The 15410-nt window shown below is 42.7% G+C and overlaps 1 protein-coding gene across 1 annotated transcript; it reads right to left on the reverse strand.

Annotated features, from left to right (window-relative positions):
- Nucleotides 1–12082: 12082 nt before the first annotated feature.
- On the reverse strand, nt 12083–14480 carry LOC139432948 (flagellar attachment zone protein 1-like). The gene is made up of 2 exons (XM_071201780.1): nt 13173–14480; nt 12083–13123 (listed from the first exon to the last, which is right to left on the reverse strand). The coding sequence occupies exons 1-2, from the start codon at nt 14478–14480 to the stop codon at nt 12083–12085; spliced, it is 2349 nt and encodes a 782-aa protein (XP_071057881.1).
- Between the last annotated feature and the right edge of the window lie 930 nt (nt 14481–15410).

The following is a 15410-nucleotide window of genomic DNA, read 5'->3' on the forward strand; positions in this document are numbered from 1 at the left end:
ATATCTTTCATATGCTTAAACCAAATGCTTCTTATTTCCTCTTGTTGTGCTTTTCCTATTATCATTATATTATATTCTCTTCGTCTTCTTCTTCAAGGCCACAGAGCTGCTATGGCTACTGGGAGACTCACACAGACACACACGAACTTCCCTGCTCTGAGAACCGTTATGCTATCTCCCGCTCAAGGCCAGGTGTCTAATAACAATATGTGACTGTGTGAATCCAGATTTCTCACGTTCCCACTCATTTCCTATATAACCTCTGCTTTTTCATTGTACTGCGCACTCTCGCGCAGACTCTTATACTCTGTGCGACTTGTGACATATTATATTATTGTATCGTGTATTTGAAGCTTCAAATAAATAACCAAAAGACAGCTCTTCTCGATTCACCATTTATTTGTTTTTATCACTTTGACTTGTACTCTCCAGCCGTGTTTGGGTCCTAGATTTCCATAACAAGGGTCACAGACAGAATTGAAATTGCCACCTATAATAAGAGGACCCTCTATGGGCTGCAATATCTTTGGGCGCAGCGAGGTAAAGAATTTAGATTGTAAACTATTTGGAGCATACACATTCACTAATGTCACCATTTCATTCTGTAGCAAACCTGAGACAATTACATATCTTCCCTCTTGATCAACATGTACATTGGATGATTTGAAAGGCATATTCTTAGAAATTAAAATACTGACTCCTCTACTAGCTTCTCCTCCAGGGGGAGAGAATATCTGCCCTACCCAATTCTGTCTTAGTTTTTTAGATTCCATCGCATTCAAATGAGTCTCCTGTAGCATAGCAATATCACAATTTAGAGACTTTAAGCACAACAAAATCTTATGTCTTTTGATTGGATTCTGAATTCCATTTACATTCAGACTAAGCTAAATAATTGTGTTCAATTGTGTATCCATTTAAGTAAGGTAAAAATCATATCGGACGGCCGGCTAGTATTTTGGTCAAATTGGAAGGGTGTCATCGACGCATCAAGGGAAGGGAGGGGAAATATATAAACAACAACACAAGACCGTAGAAAATACAACACAAGTTTACATAAAAACATAGAGATCCTACCATCCATCCCCCTAACAATACACACATACCCACAAAAACAAAAAATATATTGCCAAAAGGCAATACGACGGAAAATACATTGAGATGGAGGAAAGTCCATCTCTATCCGTGAAGAAAAAGAAGAGCCGCAGAGCTCAGGTGCGGAGAAGTAATCCAGTTCTTCAATAGGCCTATTCATTTGTCTGCCATTAACCAAAACTTTGCTAACTCGTTGGGGGTTACATTACATTACAGTATAGCCTGCAAATGATTGTGTGTGTGTGTGTGTGCGCGTGCAGTGGGGGAGTAGGACAACTCACAGTCTTGTGGTAATGTCAAATCCCAAATAAATCAGGTCTCTTTTCTTTTATAACTTTCTCAGCTTCCTTGGGTTCTTTGAATATGAAAGTCTCCTCGTTGATGGTTACAATGAGTCTGGCAGGGAACAGGATCCCGTGCCGTAAGTTTTCTCTGTGCAGTATGCTACGGAGCTCTCTGTATGAATTCCGCTGGCGCTGTATCTCCATTGGGAAATCCTGAAACATGCGAAGATCATGTCTGTCCCATGTCAGCTTTTCTTTAGCAGACGCCAGCGTCTTAAACACCTCGTTCTTATCGCTCCATCTGAGAAAACGTATGATGATATGCCGCGGAGGGTGCCCAGGGTCCGGGATGGTACGCAGAGCGCGGTGGGCACGCTCTATCTCAGGTGCGGGGATTGTGTCACTCAGCTTCAGGAAGTGTCGGAGAATTTTATCCAGTACTTGGGGAGATGGCACCGGCTTCTTTACCCTAGGGGAGGCCGGCTAGGATGAGATTATTTCTCCGACTTCTAGCTTCCAGATCCAGCATTTTACCCTGGAGGGCCTTGACATCTTTGGACAGATCACCCATTGTCTTTCCTTGGGAATTGGCTTGATCCTCTATCTCGCTAATACGCTTCTCTGCGTTGTTTATTATTTGAGAAGTGGCCTTAGAGTCTCCTCGCAGTATCAATAGTAATTCGGCTGACTGTTATATTGATCCAATTGGTAGATAGGCTATATTCAGGGCCGTCCCTCCCTACAGGCCGATCATGCAGACTGCGTGGGGGTTTCGCCGCTGTGATGCTCCACTAGCAACCCGTCCCCCCCCGTCGATGCTCGCGAAGCAGAGGGTCTCATCATATCACTTTGCATGTTGGCCAGGCCCTGGCTATATTTACACCATAACGGTGCACAGCTGATAGACATGGACTTGTAGTTTTTTTTTTTTTCTTAAAGATATTACTGATTTTCTTAGAATTAAAGTATGTAAATACTGAGTTGAAAGAATAGTCAGGGGTTTTGGGTGATGGGAGACACATCTATGTAATCAGAATTTCAATAGTTTACCATTAAATTATGGATATACCTTTCTGTCTGATGTTTTACAAATCAGATATTAATGTGTAGAACTACAATATGTGAAATAATATAACAATATCCTGTAAAAACATGAATAAAACTACACATCTTCAGATGTTATACATACAGTGTCCTACACTAATAATACAAAGTTATTAGGACATTGCATGCTGTGTGTTATTTGTAACATCTTCAGAAACTACGTTTCCAAATCCTCACCAGTTGACTGTTACAGGTCAGGTTCATGGTACAATGTATAAGCTTCAAATCGAGGGACTGAAACTGTATTTTTCTTTACCGTTCTGTTTTAATTTCACAATAAAGTTAATAGTAATATTATGTTTGATATTATCATTTTCAACTAAACTGGAAATTATACTGGAAAAGTATAATTTATTGTATTAACACTGTAAACTTGACAGTTTTATTAACCCACACCGCCTAGTGGTTTAACCAGGTTATTGCATTTTTTTGTTGAATATGTTTTATTTGATGACATTTTTTAATATTAAGAGTAGCCTACATACAAAATTGGGGGAAAGTAGAAGGTCAATGATGTAAATATAGAATAGAAAATATCAAGAAGATACTGTGGTGATCTCTACAATCACCACAGTAGGTCACCCTTGAAAAAGAGATCTTTTGATCTCAAGGGGCTTTCACCTGGTTAAATAAAGGCTACAAACAAACAATAAAACAGTTTAGTGCAGGACGTCCAAAGATATTAATAGGAGGATGTGCAAAACAGACAAACTAATAAGGCTTTATTTAAACATTAAAGAATACTTTAAAGGTGGGGTAGGTACATTTCAGAAACCGGCTCGAGATACACTTTTTGTTATATTCCATGGAATGCTCTTAACATCCCGATAGCAATGAATATCTTAAGTGCTTTGACAAAAAATCCATACTTTTTTTTTCAGTTTTCACCCATTTATTAATTATATATTTTACATTTGATAACACCACTGTGTTTATTATCCCCTAAACCTCCAGGGGTGTACACAGTTTAATACTGACAACTTCTAATTTTGGGAAATATGAAAACGTCTTTTAAAACTACAATTCCCAGCAGAGACGTGCCATAGAACATGTTGCGAAACACAATTAGCCAGCATGTGTAGTTCTCATTCATAACACTCCGTTCGATGTCTCACTATGGGATGCGCCTCATCGCGGAGCAAACAGAAGCATCAATCTCATTACGCCAATCCTGATTGGCTGGTGATCTTGACGTCAGCGTCAGGGGAAATCACCCCCTATAAGTAGCTTGCGGCCTTGCGCCACAACGCATGCGTCATTCAAACACCTCTTCACGCTTCAGAGCACATCTCTACAGTAGCCGGGCAAGCTTCACTGTCCACAGACTGAACCAACCTGATCTCACCAGAATGCGTGACTCCACCACGACTCCTTAACACTACAATGAGTGGTGGAGTCACGAACTTTGTTACATTTACGTGTCGGCACCACGCAAACAACCCCAATGTAAAGTGAATGAGGCTCCTTTGTCGTGGTGCACACACGCATTTCTACAACGTCCCGCAGTGAGCTTTTATTCTATACAACGTTTTTTAAATCTACTTTATAGCTTGGAGTAACTCAAGGGAGGCTTCTTTTATTTTATTTGTATTCATAATTATTTTTATTTTTCGTCAGAATTTAAAAATTACATTAGTTACGAATTTGTGTTCTCAAAAAACAGTGCATTGTTTGTAATGCAACTGTGATTTTTATTAAATTAGTTAGTTTTTAAGGAAGGCCAGAGCTTCAGCTGTGTCAAATAGATTGTTCCCTTTAGTTAACGTTATTTAAAAGATAATGATCATGTCCCCTGTATTGTATTACGAGCGTCCATTCCCATTGGATAACGGAGAATTTTACACCCGGAAGTAAGTAGCCTATTCTCCTTACTGTCGATTGATTTTACAGTGATATCTGCACTACTCATCGACTAAAAATTGTCCTTGTTAATTACACAACATTGATTGGTTTGAATTGTGTACAATGCTTTTGTATTTTCCCCCTTCGATTCGGAGAAACAAATATTTTTTCGGAGTTTTAGGATCGCCGAAGACACTACACTACCCAAAATCCTCAGCTATCGTTTGGGACTACACCATGTGCTTAGCTTGACAAACCCGTGATCAGTCCTCAACCTCTGTGATTGGATGCGCGAAGTTTACACAGAGCGTCAAAAAGGACTTTGAAATGGAATGAAACCCATCGACGGCACACTATTCAAAACAGGAATCGAACGTGTCCTTTATCTGCAGATCCGTTTAAAGCATATTCATTACTCGTTATTCTCTAATAGTTCATTAAAGACTGTATATAATTGCTATTTTGCACATCCCTTTCAAGATTTTCTAAGGTTTATTGACATATCATACACAACAGTGTAGTTATGCAATGAATGAAAAACTTGGGTCACAGGTTCCTCAACAGTGAATTACAAGACATCTATCAATGTGTGTATACTTCCACCATTACACTGTCGTATTCTGCACATTTCTTTAAATAAAGCCTTATTAGTTAGCGCATCCTCCTATCAGGCACAATACTGTTTTACTCTAGATATCATTTGAGTATCTTCTTGATATTTTCTATTCTATATTTATATAATTGACCTTCTACTTTCCCACTATTTTGTATGTACTCTTAATATTTAAATGTTTTCATAAAATATAACACATTCAAAAGTGCTTTACAAAAATGAAAGACATTAAGAAAAAGGCATTTTAAACGGTCATTAAAAAGCAACACAATCTTCCTGCATTGCAATTACTCTAAACGTGTAATAACGTGCTTTAACCAGTAGGTGGTTTGGGTTAAAAGCATAGGTTAAAAGGCTGTCAAGTTTACAGTGTTAACAAAATAAAATATACTGCTGTTTCCGGTTTAGTTTACGACGAATATTATTTTGTTATTGTTTTGATATTTGTAACACAAAAGCGATGGAAAAAACCCATAGCAACAAAAAAAAGATGGTCTTAACATGACCCAGTCGTCTAGTAGTTAATAAAAAACAATAATATCAAAACAAAATATTACTACTAACTTTATTGTGAAATTAAAACAGAACGGTAAAAGAATAGTTTCCGGTCTATTCTGATGCCCGATCTCTGTAAATAAATAAAGAACTAAGACAGATGTGTAATATTTAATGCAGCCAAACCATTTATTACAATGCATTCATGTGATGACTTTCAAAGAGAAAAGCAAACACTGCTGAATAAAGTATGATTTTCTCTTTTACGAAACGTTTTTTTTTCATATGGAATGCAGTTGGAGGTCAACCAATCAAAGAGCTTCAGGTCTGATCATGGGGTTTGTCAAGCTAAGCACATGATGTAGTCCCAAACGGGAACGCGTACAGAAGGCCCGAAGGCCAAACGTGTGCGAGTGCTAAGCACATGGTGTAGTCCCAAACGATAGCTGAGGATTATGGGTAGTGTAGTGTCTTCTGCCGTCCAAAAACTCCGAAAAAATATTTGTTTCTCCGAATCGAAGGGGGAAAATACAAAAGCATTGTACACAATTCAAACCAATCAATGTTGTGTAATTAACAAGGACACTTTGGTGTTTTTTAGTCGATGAGTAGTGCAGATATCACTGTAAAATCAATCGACAGTAAGGAGAATACTTACTTCCGGGTGTACAATTCTCCGTTATCCAATGGGAATGGACGCTCGTAATACAATACAGGGGACATGATCATTATCTTTTAAATAACGTTAACTAAAGGGAACAATCTATTTGACACAGCTGAAGCTCTGGCCTTCCTTAAAAACTAACTAATTTAATAAAAATCACAGTTGCATTACACACAATGCACTGTTTTTTGAGAACACAAATTCGTAACTAATGTAATTTTTAAATTCTGACGAAAAATAAAAAAATAATTATGAATACAAATAAAATAAAAGAAGCCTCCCCTGAGTTACTACAAGCTATAAAGTAAATTTAAAAAACGTTGTATAGAATAAAAGCTCACTGCGGGACGTTGTAGAAATGTGTGTGTGCACCACGACAAAGGAGCCTCATTCACTTTACATTGGGGTTGTTTGCGTGGTGACGACACGTAAATGTAACAAAGTTCGTGACTCCACCACGCATTGTGGTGTTAAGGAGTCGTGGTGGAGTCACGCATTCTGGTGAGATCAGGTTGCATTTTAACCTATATCCTGGCTTTCTATTGATTTAAGGTAAAAAGATAAATAATAAAAAAGATAATTACAAAGTAGAAAAATATATAAATTAAGGAATTTCAATAAAAAAGTGAAAATTGTATAATAAAAAAATTAAAACAAATGTGACATTTATGTGATAATTTGTATTTATTTCTATTGATGTATTCTTAATCATCTGTCCTCTCTCTCAGATCTCGCTGCCACCATCAATACCTGCGCCTACGAGCTGCGTCAGGTGGGAGACGGCTTCTACTGGAGGTACAAACTGCTGGAAATACTCCTCAAAAACTACCACAACGTCACCAAAATCAAGTGAAAGTAAAAGAATATATCTGGAAGTGGAATTGGATTTTTTCTACTAAAGTGGACGGCATTCAAAGCCAAAGCAGCAGAAGAGACTCTGAGACAGACTCTGATATCATCTTGAAAAGGGATGGAAACTTCTGTAAAAAAGTGCCCTGATGTTTCGGAGACGCTGCATTTTCAAGTCTGCAGATATGCAGAGAAAAGCTACATGAATCCATGCTATGTGATTCCACCGAGGCATGCAGAGAAAGTGCAACACCTGGATGGAGGTTATCTGCTAAGAAATGCTGATTCACTATACATACTTCTGTGTATATATGGACATTAAGGCTGCGGCCACACGAGGACGAAAACGGCTAAACGCATAGGATTAACGCAAACGCAATCGCAAACAAGCTTCCGTCCATACGCAATAGTTATCCGGATAGTGTCTGCCCACACGAGACCGCTCCGTTTAGCTCCAACCGCTGGAGAAGCTGCAGTACATATGCAGGAGCCTGTACGTGGTGCTGTAACTTCCTCCACAAAAGCATCGAAGAAGCATGGTTGTCATGGTTGCCCTTCTGTTTATTCTCCGCGGTGGGGGCCGAGGGAACCGGGCAGAGTTTTTCGCCAGTCAATGTGTATTAAAGTTGAAATCTTCCGGACAAAATTATAAAAGTGCCGGTCAAAGGTCTTCTTTGTTATTTATTGAGCTTTAAAACAAATGAATAACGACTCCATATATTATATTAATAAAATACACGGAGCCTCTCTTTTTCCTCCCTCTCTTCGGACAGCGTCAGTGTCTGTCTCATGCAGCAGCTGATCCAGTAATGAGTGACCCGGCCAACAGTAAAAATAAACATATGTATAACTAGTTTAGGGAGTTTGAGAGGTAATTAAAATAGCTAAGGGTGATGATCTGACTTGAAGTGTGTGTTTTGCTGCAGCGGGAGGAGCTGCAGGTGAGCAGAGCTGCGTGTCTCCGTCCTGTCAGATTAGACTTCACTCGCGTTTAGGTCCATATCGAGAGAAAGATAAATAATCTGAATTCAGGGTGCAGTTTAATTTGACGTGGGGGTGAGCAGCAGAGGTGGGGAGAGGCGGGGCTATTGCCTCATCATTATTGCTGTAGATGTTGCACAAACAACTGTAGCATGGTCAATAGCGTCCGGAGCACGATAGCAACTCTGCGATCCGCCATTGTTGTTGTTGTTGGTGGCGAAACACTTCAGCAATGGCGCGGGGTAAGCCTAGGTGAGCAGAAGAGGTGGGGAGAGGCGGGGCTATTGCGCAATCAATATCAGTGATCGGAAAATGTTCGGATAGGGCGTACACACGGAGCCGTTTGACCCCCCAGAGAGTTGCGTATGCCTTTCTATCCACCTTGGGACCCGTTATCGTTTCCTCAGTCGTTTAGTGCCGTATTCGGTCGTCCTCGTGTGGCCGAACGGTCTATATGACACTAAACAGTAACGCAAACGACCGAATTCGTCCTCGTGTGGCCGCAGCCTAAATCTGCTTAAGTAAATCCTCTCTTCTCTTTGTGGAGATTGATATATTTTGTATGATCCTTGTTTAATAAATACATTATGAAAACAAAGTTGTTAATTTGCTTGATTTTTTGTCAATGAATAACCAATTTAGGAAAGGTTATTAAAGCTGGAGGAACCCGGAGATAAGCCATAACAAATCAAGAAATTAATGTTTGTTTTTCTAAATTAATAATCAATTAAAAAAATATGATTAGATATGTGTTAAATTCACTTTTTGATGTCTTTGATACATAGATATGTCACCCGGTGTGTCAGGAGACTCACAAAGTGTCAGGAAATACAACCCTCTCTCTTCTGCTCCGTACCCACATCTCTAAAAACGGGGGAACAACGGAGCTGATGCAGATCTGCTGCGGTCATGACGACATTACTAAAATGTGGGCTGGCTTCACCCCCACGGCCCTATCGTCCCCTATCAGAATCGTCGCTGTATCATGTCTTGTTTGAAGACAAAGTAGACCAGGAAGCTTCTCGTAAAGTTTAACAGTATTTATTAATGCAATAGTATAGTAGGCTAACAAGGGAACACAGCTGTGGTTCATTATCCAATTCGCTGATCCAGTCCACATAAAGCCGTTATCTGTCTACCATGGATGAAAGAGACCGTTTCTCAAACTAACATCGTGTTTTATAGATTCCCTGCTCGTATTTAGTCTTCTTCCATTGGCTGACGTCGACGGGGCGGGTCCATGGCGCATTCTCCTTCGTCTTCTTCTTCTTCTGTCGCCCTCTGATGACGCAGCCATGACACATATCTTATGATATGTTATACAATTCTTCTGATGTGTGTTGGTCATTAAACACATAATAATAGTAGTAATGCAGCGTCGATGAGTGACAGTTGGAGGCGGTGTGTTTAGTCAGTGTGCGAACTATACCACGGTCACCGGGGGAGCCGGGATTTTTTTTTTTTTGCGGGGCCCCCCCCCGCAAATGCTGATCCGTGCATTAATAGCAACAGCACAGACATAGGCCTATTATATAGAGAAAATCTGTTGCACACGGGGTGGTGCCACAGGTCTACATTTACATGAAACGTCCCGATGGATCATGTTCATGTCAACAGATTTCCCGAGCATGTATGGGCTACGCAAACTTCAATCAACTTGATAATAAGTAATCCACGGACCACCAATGTAACGTTTGACTGTTTAATTAAATCAACTTAAAATGTCTCAAAAATGTGATCCACTCACTCCACTGTTGGCTGGTACAGCCAGCCGGCGGCCACGGGACCACCGCAGCAACTTCGCCCCCCCCCCCCATCTCGAGCAGCAGGCAGGGAGGAAGAGGAAGAACAGGTGGAGTGGTCATCAGTAGCATCATCATCATCTTCTTCCACATCTCCTTCGACCTCTACTATGGTAGTTGTAGTCATCAAGTTAGCTTCTCTTGGCTCGTCTTCTTGTGTCTCTTCAGCCCCCAAGTTAACGTTAGCTGTCAAGTTAGCACTAGCACTGACGTTAGCTCCCTCCTCTCTCGGTTCTGTTGTAGCAGCAGTCACAACGTACGATGTGCTACCACCAGCTACATTCGGTTGGTCTTCTTGATCAGGTTGTTTGGCCGTCTTTTTAAAGAAATTGCCCAAGGTACGTTTTTTTTTCTTCTTTTCGACATGTCAGCAGCAGCAACAATGCCTGGTAAATATGCAGTGCCAACTAATCGAGCTTGTGAGTAAGTGGGTAGTGGGTGGAGCTGCGGGCAGCATACAAGCAGGCGACACTTTTTTCATGAATCATAAACTATAATTTAATTTCACTTATTTTACACCTTTGAAAAAAAAAACATGCCCAAAATGGAATTTATTTGGTCATCATATCAGTATTTTAGAGAGCTCCCCCCAAATTTCACAAACCATGTTCCCAGGGGAGCTCATGTCACCACTAGGGGAGCTATAGCTCCCCCTGCTCCCCTCCAGTTCGCACCCTGTGTTTAGTGCGTAACTCCACACGTCATTCTCCTTATACTCACATACATGATATACTATTAGCTACATGCTACTATGAGGCTAAAACCAAATAACAACCTGAAACCTGAAAAGGTGTCGCCCACCATCCGGTCCGTGGGACTACACCGCTACAGTAAATGATGTCCCTTGAAGTTCATGCACAATATATTGATTATTCTCACGGTACGTCCACACAGCAGCTTTGAAAAGATCTTGAAAATCTTGGAGCTGGGCGTGTCTGACAGCTTGGGGATTTTTTGCGAGCAACGCGACCAACCAATCACATGAATCTCCCGCCCCCGACATCAAAATAAAAAAACCCCGGGGATTTTATGCGAGCAATATATATATATATATAAACTCCCCAAACAGGCGAAAACCTACCAGTTTCACCCACTGTCTCTGCCACCTCCCTCCATGCCTGGTTCCTCCGGTTTGTATCCCGTTAATAGTTCTGGTCGTAAAGAACCGTGTGATTTGCTACCGTAATTTCTCTTTTGGAATACGTGGTTTGATTGGCTAGCGCTTGTACTGTCAGATTTGCATAAACGGGATTTGATTGGCTGACGCTTCCAGCTCAGCTTCAAAAGTTGAACCTTGCTCAACTTTTGAATCCTGGAAATCTTCGCTTCGCTCCCCCACAATGCAGTTCGGTGAAAAGCGAGGCAAAGTGACGTCATCCCCATTCAAAGTCAATGGGCAGAGAAGCGTTGGAAGCGGTGGAAGATTCGTCTAAAGCTGCTGTGTGGACATACCGTCACAAGTAGAAACAATGCCCGACGTGTTTTGGAAATAATATGGTCTTTGTTTACATTAGCAAGCATCGCTAACACTCAGAGCTAACCTGTACTGGAGAGAGTATGTGGAAAGAAGCAGGATACAGCAGACACTCTTCTCTTCAGAGAGGAGAGCTCACTGCATGCTCACTCCAAAGGGGGCGTGGCCACAGCAGCTCCAGCAGGGGCGTGACCAGTAGCAGCTCCAAAGGGGGCGTGGCTGGCCACATTCGCTCAGGTCACATTTAAAGGGCCAGACCCAGAATCAGCACTTTAGTAACAGGGCTGAAATAGAGGGCTATGAGGCATGGCTAGAATGCATTATCTGTTTGGTATTTTGAGCAAAAAACTTCATAGACATGTTTTTGATATATCTGAGACCTATAATATATGCCTAAAAGTAGTAGGCTATAATAAGAGACCTTTAAAGCTGGAGGAACCCAGAGCGCCCGGAGATAACAAGACAAAACCAAGATTAGATAAGAAATCGAGAAATTAGTGTTTGTTTTTCTAAATGAATAATCAATTTAGGGAAGGTTACTAAAACTGGAAGAACCCGGAGTGCCTGGCGATAACCATACATAACAAATTAAGAAATACATTTTTGTTTTTCTAAATGAATAACCAATTTAAGAAAGGTTACTAAAACTGGAAGAACCCGGAGTGCCCGGCGATAACCGTACATAACACATTAAGAAATACATTTTTGTTTTTCTAAATGAATAACCAATTTAAGAAAGGTTATTCAAACTGGAGGAACCTGGAGTGCCCGGCGATAACCATACATAACAAATTAATTCAGTTTTTTCATCCCACAAAGAAAGGGTACATTTGCACCCATTTCAAGTGGAAGAATTCCCTTTCTGGTCCGTCAATAAGCCTAAATCCATGAAGAACATCCGGGCTCGATGTTCTCCGGCTGGTCGCTCGACACATGATGCGCCGGGACAATTGGGAACTGGTCTTTCCTCTCAAAGAACCCCTTGACTTTTTTCCAGAATGTAGGCTTCTTCTGTGTGCCGGAATGCTCAGTGGGACGTTCGTTAGCGTTGGTTCTAGACATCTCATTGAGTGCATTGCTCTGTGTCTCGACTGTTTGTTCTCTAGCCTGGAGTCCGTTGTTCTTACCCTGGACTGTTTGCTGGTTCTCTTTGAGGTTGTTGTTCTTTATGTGGACTGTTTTAATGTACTCCCTGTACCTATTGCTCTGTTCCAGAAGAGTGACTTTAATCTCCTTGAGGTCATTGTTCTTTGCCCGAAGCCTTAACATGTTCTCTTGCAGTCCATCGTTCTGCCCCTGGACTTTTTTAATGTCCTCTTGCAGTCCACTGTTCTGCACCCGGACTGTTTTAATGTCCTCTTGCAGTCCATTGTTCTGTACCCGGACTGTTTTAATGTCCTCTTGCAGTCCATTGTTCTGCACCCGGACTGTTTTAATGTCCTCTTGCAGTCCATTGTTCTGCACCTGGACTGTTTTAATGTCCTCTTGCAGTCCACTGTTCTGCACCCGGACTATTTTAATGTCCTCTTGCAGTCCACTGTTCTGCACCCGGACTGTTTTAATGTCCTCTTGCAGTCCATTGTTCTGCACCCTGACTGTTTTAATGTCCTCTTGCAGTCCACTGTTCTGCACCCGGACTGTTTTATTGTCCTCTTGCAGTCCATTGTTCTGTACCCGGACTGTTTTAATGTCCTCTTGCAGTCCATTGTTCTGCACCCGGACTGTTTTAATGTCCTCTTGCAGTCCATTGTTCTGCACCCGGACTGTTTTAATGTCCTCTTGCAGTCCATTGTTCTGTACCCGGACTGTTTTAATGTCCTCTTGCAGTCCACTGTTCTGCACCCGGACTGTTTTAATGTCCTCTTGCAGTCCATTGTTCTGTACCCGGACTGTTTTAATGTCCTCTTGCAGTCCATTGTTCTGCACCCGGACTGTTTTTAATGTCCTCTTGCAGTCCATTGTTCTGCACCCGGACTGTTTTAATGTCCTCTTGCAGTCCACTGTTCTGCACCCGGACTATTTTAATGTCCTCTTGCAGTCCACTGTTCTGCACCCGGACTGTTTTAATGTCCTCTTGCAGTCCATTGTTCTGCACCCTGACTGTTTTAATGTCCTCTTGCAGTCCACTGTTCTGCACCCGGACTGTTTTATTGTCCTCTTGCAGTCCATTGTTCTGTACCCGGACTGTTTTAATGTCCTCTTGCAGTCCATTGTTCTGCACCCGGACTGTTTTAATGTCCTCTTGCAGTCCATTGTTCTGCACCCGGACTGTTTTAATGTCCTCTTGCAGTCCATTATTCTGTACCCGGACTGTTTTAATGTCCTCTTGCAGTCCATTGTTCTGCACCCGGACTGTTTTAATGTCCTCTTTCAGTCCATTGTTCTGCGTCTGGAGAACTTTTATGTTTTCTTGTTGTCCAGTGATTTCTTCCTGGCATGTTGTAATAATCTCCTCCAGTACAATGATACTTGCCAGATGCGTCTCTTGTTGGTTCTTATGGATTGTAATGCTCTCCCTGATCATGTCGTGATACTTCTGATGCATGTTATTGTAACCCTCGAGAGCATCATGTGATGTGTTGCTAATGGGGGTTCTGAGGTGCTCCTTGAGTTCATTGTTCTCTGCCCGAAGCCTTAACATGTTCTCTTGTAGTCCATCGTTCTGTCCCTGGAGTGGTCTCACGATCTCTTGGAGACCACGGTTCTGTACCCGGACTGTTTTAATGACCTCTTGGAGACCACTGTTCTGCACCCGAAGGGTTTCATTGTCCTCTTGGAGACCACTGTTCTGCACCCGGACTGTTTTAATGACCTCTTGCAGTCCACTGTTCTGCACCCGGACTGTTTTAATGTCCTCTTGCAGTCCATTGTTCTGCGTCTGGAGAACTTTTATGTTTTCTTGTTGTCCAGTGATTTCTTCCTGGCATGTTGTAATAATCCCCTCCAGTACAATGATACTTGCCAGATGCGTCTCTTGTTGGTTCTTATGGATTTTAATGTTCTCCCTGATCATGTCGTGATACTTCTGATCCAGATTGTCTTTGTCTTCCTGAATTATGTCAATTTTACGATTCAGTAATTTGCACTTTGCCCTGAAAGTGTTGAAGTCCATCTGTAGACAATGGTTCTTCACCTCGTGTGTTTCACTGGTTTTCAGAAGGGCGTCATATTTTCCCTGCAGTTCAGTGAATCTCTCAGAGTTCTCCATCATGTCATCATCTTGCTTGTTTTCTGGCTGGACGACAGCCCTACCCTCCCTTTTCTGAGCTATTTCCATCACACCGGTAATGTCTTTCTGGAGGCACTGACTGACTGTCTCTTCCTCTATGAGGATCTCTTTCAATTCAGGGATATCCTCAATTTGTTTGCAGAGTTTCTCGACATCAAGGGCGTGTTCCGCCTCGGGCTGGAACACGCCCGAGGCGCTATCGACAACCCCGGCTCATGCGGACATTGCGTCCGCTTCACTATTAAGAACCTCCGCCGACGGTTAGCTCGACAAGCTAGCCTGTCGGAACAGGACCCCCCCATGTCCACGGACCCGCCGACCGGCAGTCAGGACACGGGGGCGTCCACCACAGAGAGTGAGCCCCTCTCCGTGTCGGTCTGGGGCTCACTATCTGCTATGGCTATAGAACCAGAATCCCGCGCCCTGGCAGGCCGGGACCCGGTGACGGAAAGACACGCGGGAACGGTTTCCCACGCTCCACCAAGCTGGGGCTCCCGGTTAGACCTCACCATGGTCTCACCCGCGGAGGATGTCCTCGGGCCTGACTACGAGGAGGATGAAGAGGATGACGCCCTGGCGTTCCTCCTGTCCGAATCGGATGAACAGGAAGAGGACACCTTCATGTCACCGGCTCAGGCTGCAAAGCCTGAGGCAAGTGCTGTTCTCCCGGGCGATAGCACACCAGCTTCGCCCGGTCTGAGCATGGACCTGCAGGCCGTGTGTAAACGCGCTGCGGCCAGACTCAACGTCCCGTGGCCCGAAATGGCCAAGGAGACCTCCAGGTCCCGCTACGAGGGAAAACATCTTCCCCAAGCAGCGGGGAAAAAGAGACAACTCCTTCCAGTCTTCCCGGAGATGTTGGATGACGTGTCGGTCTCGTGGAGAGACCGGCCCTTCAGCAACAAGGTCCCAATCCAGGGTGCCTCCTCCCTAGACTGTGACGGAATGGAGAAGCTCGGCCTGCTCTGCATGCTGCCC

This window comes from Pseudochaenichthys georgianus, chromosome 23, assembly GCF_902827115.2.
Source record: "Pseudochaenichthys georgianus chromosome 23, fPseGeo1.2, whole genome shotgun sequence".
NCBI classification, from domain to species: Eukaryota; Metazoa; Chordata; class Actinopteri; order Perciformes; family Channichthyidae; genus Pseudochaenichthys; species Pseudochaenichthys georgianus.

Bases quoted from the DNA above. Each gene is read 5' to 3' on its own strand.
- LOC139432948 (XM_071201780.1), bottom strand. From the start codon at position 14,480: ATGGAAATAGCTCAGAAAAGGGAGGGTAGGGCTGTCGTCCAGCCAGAA. The intron at 13,124-13,172 runs GTGCAGAACAAT...GTCCGGGTGCAG, and splicing joins AGGACATTAAAACAGTCCGG to AACAATGGACTGCAAGAGGA.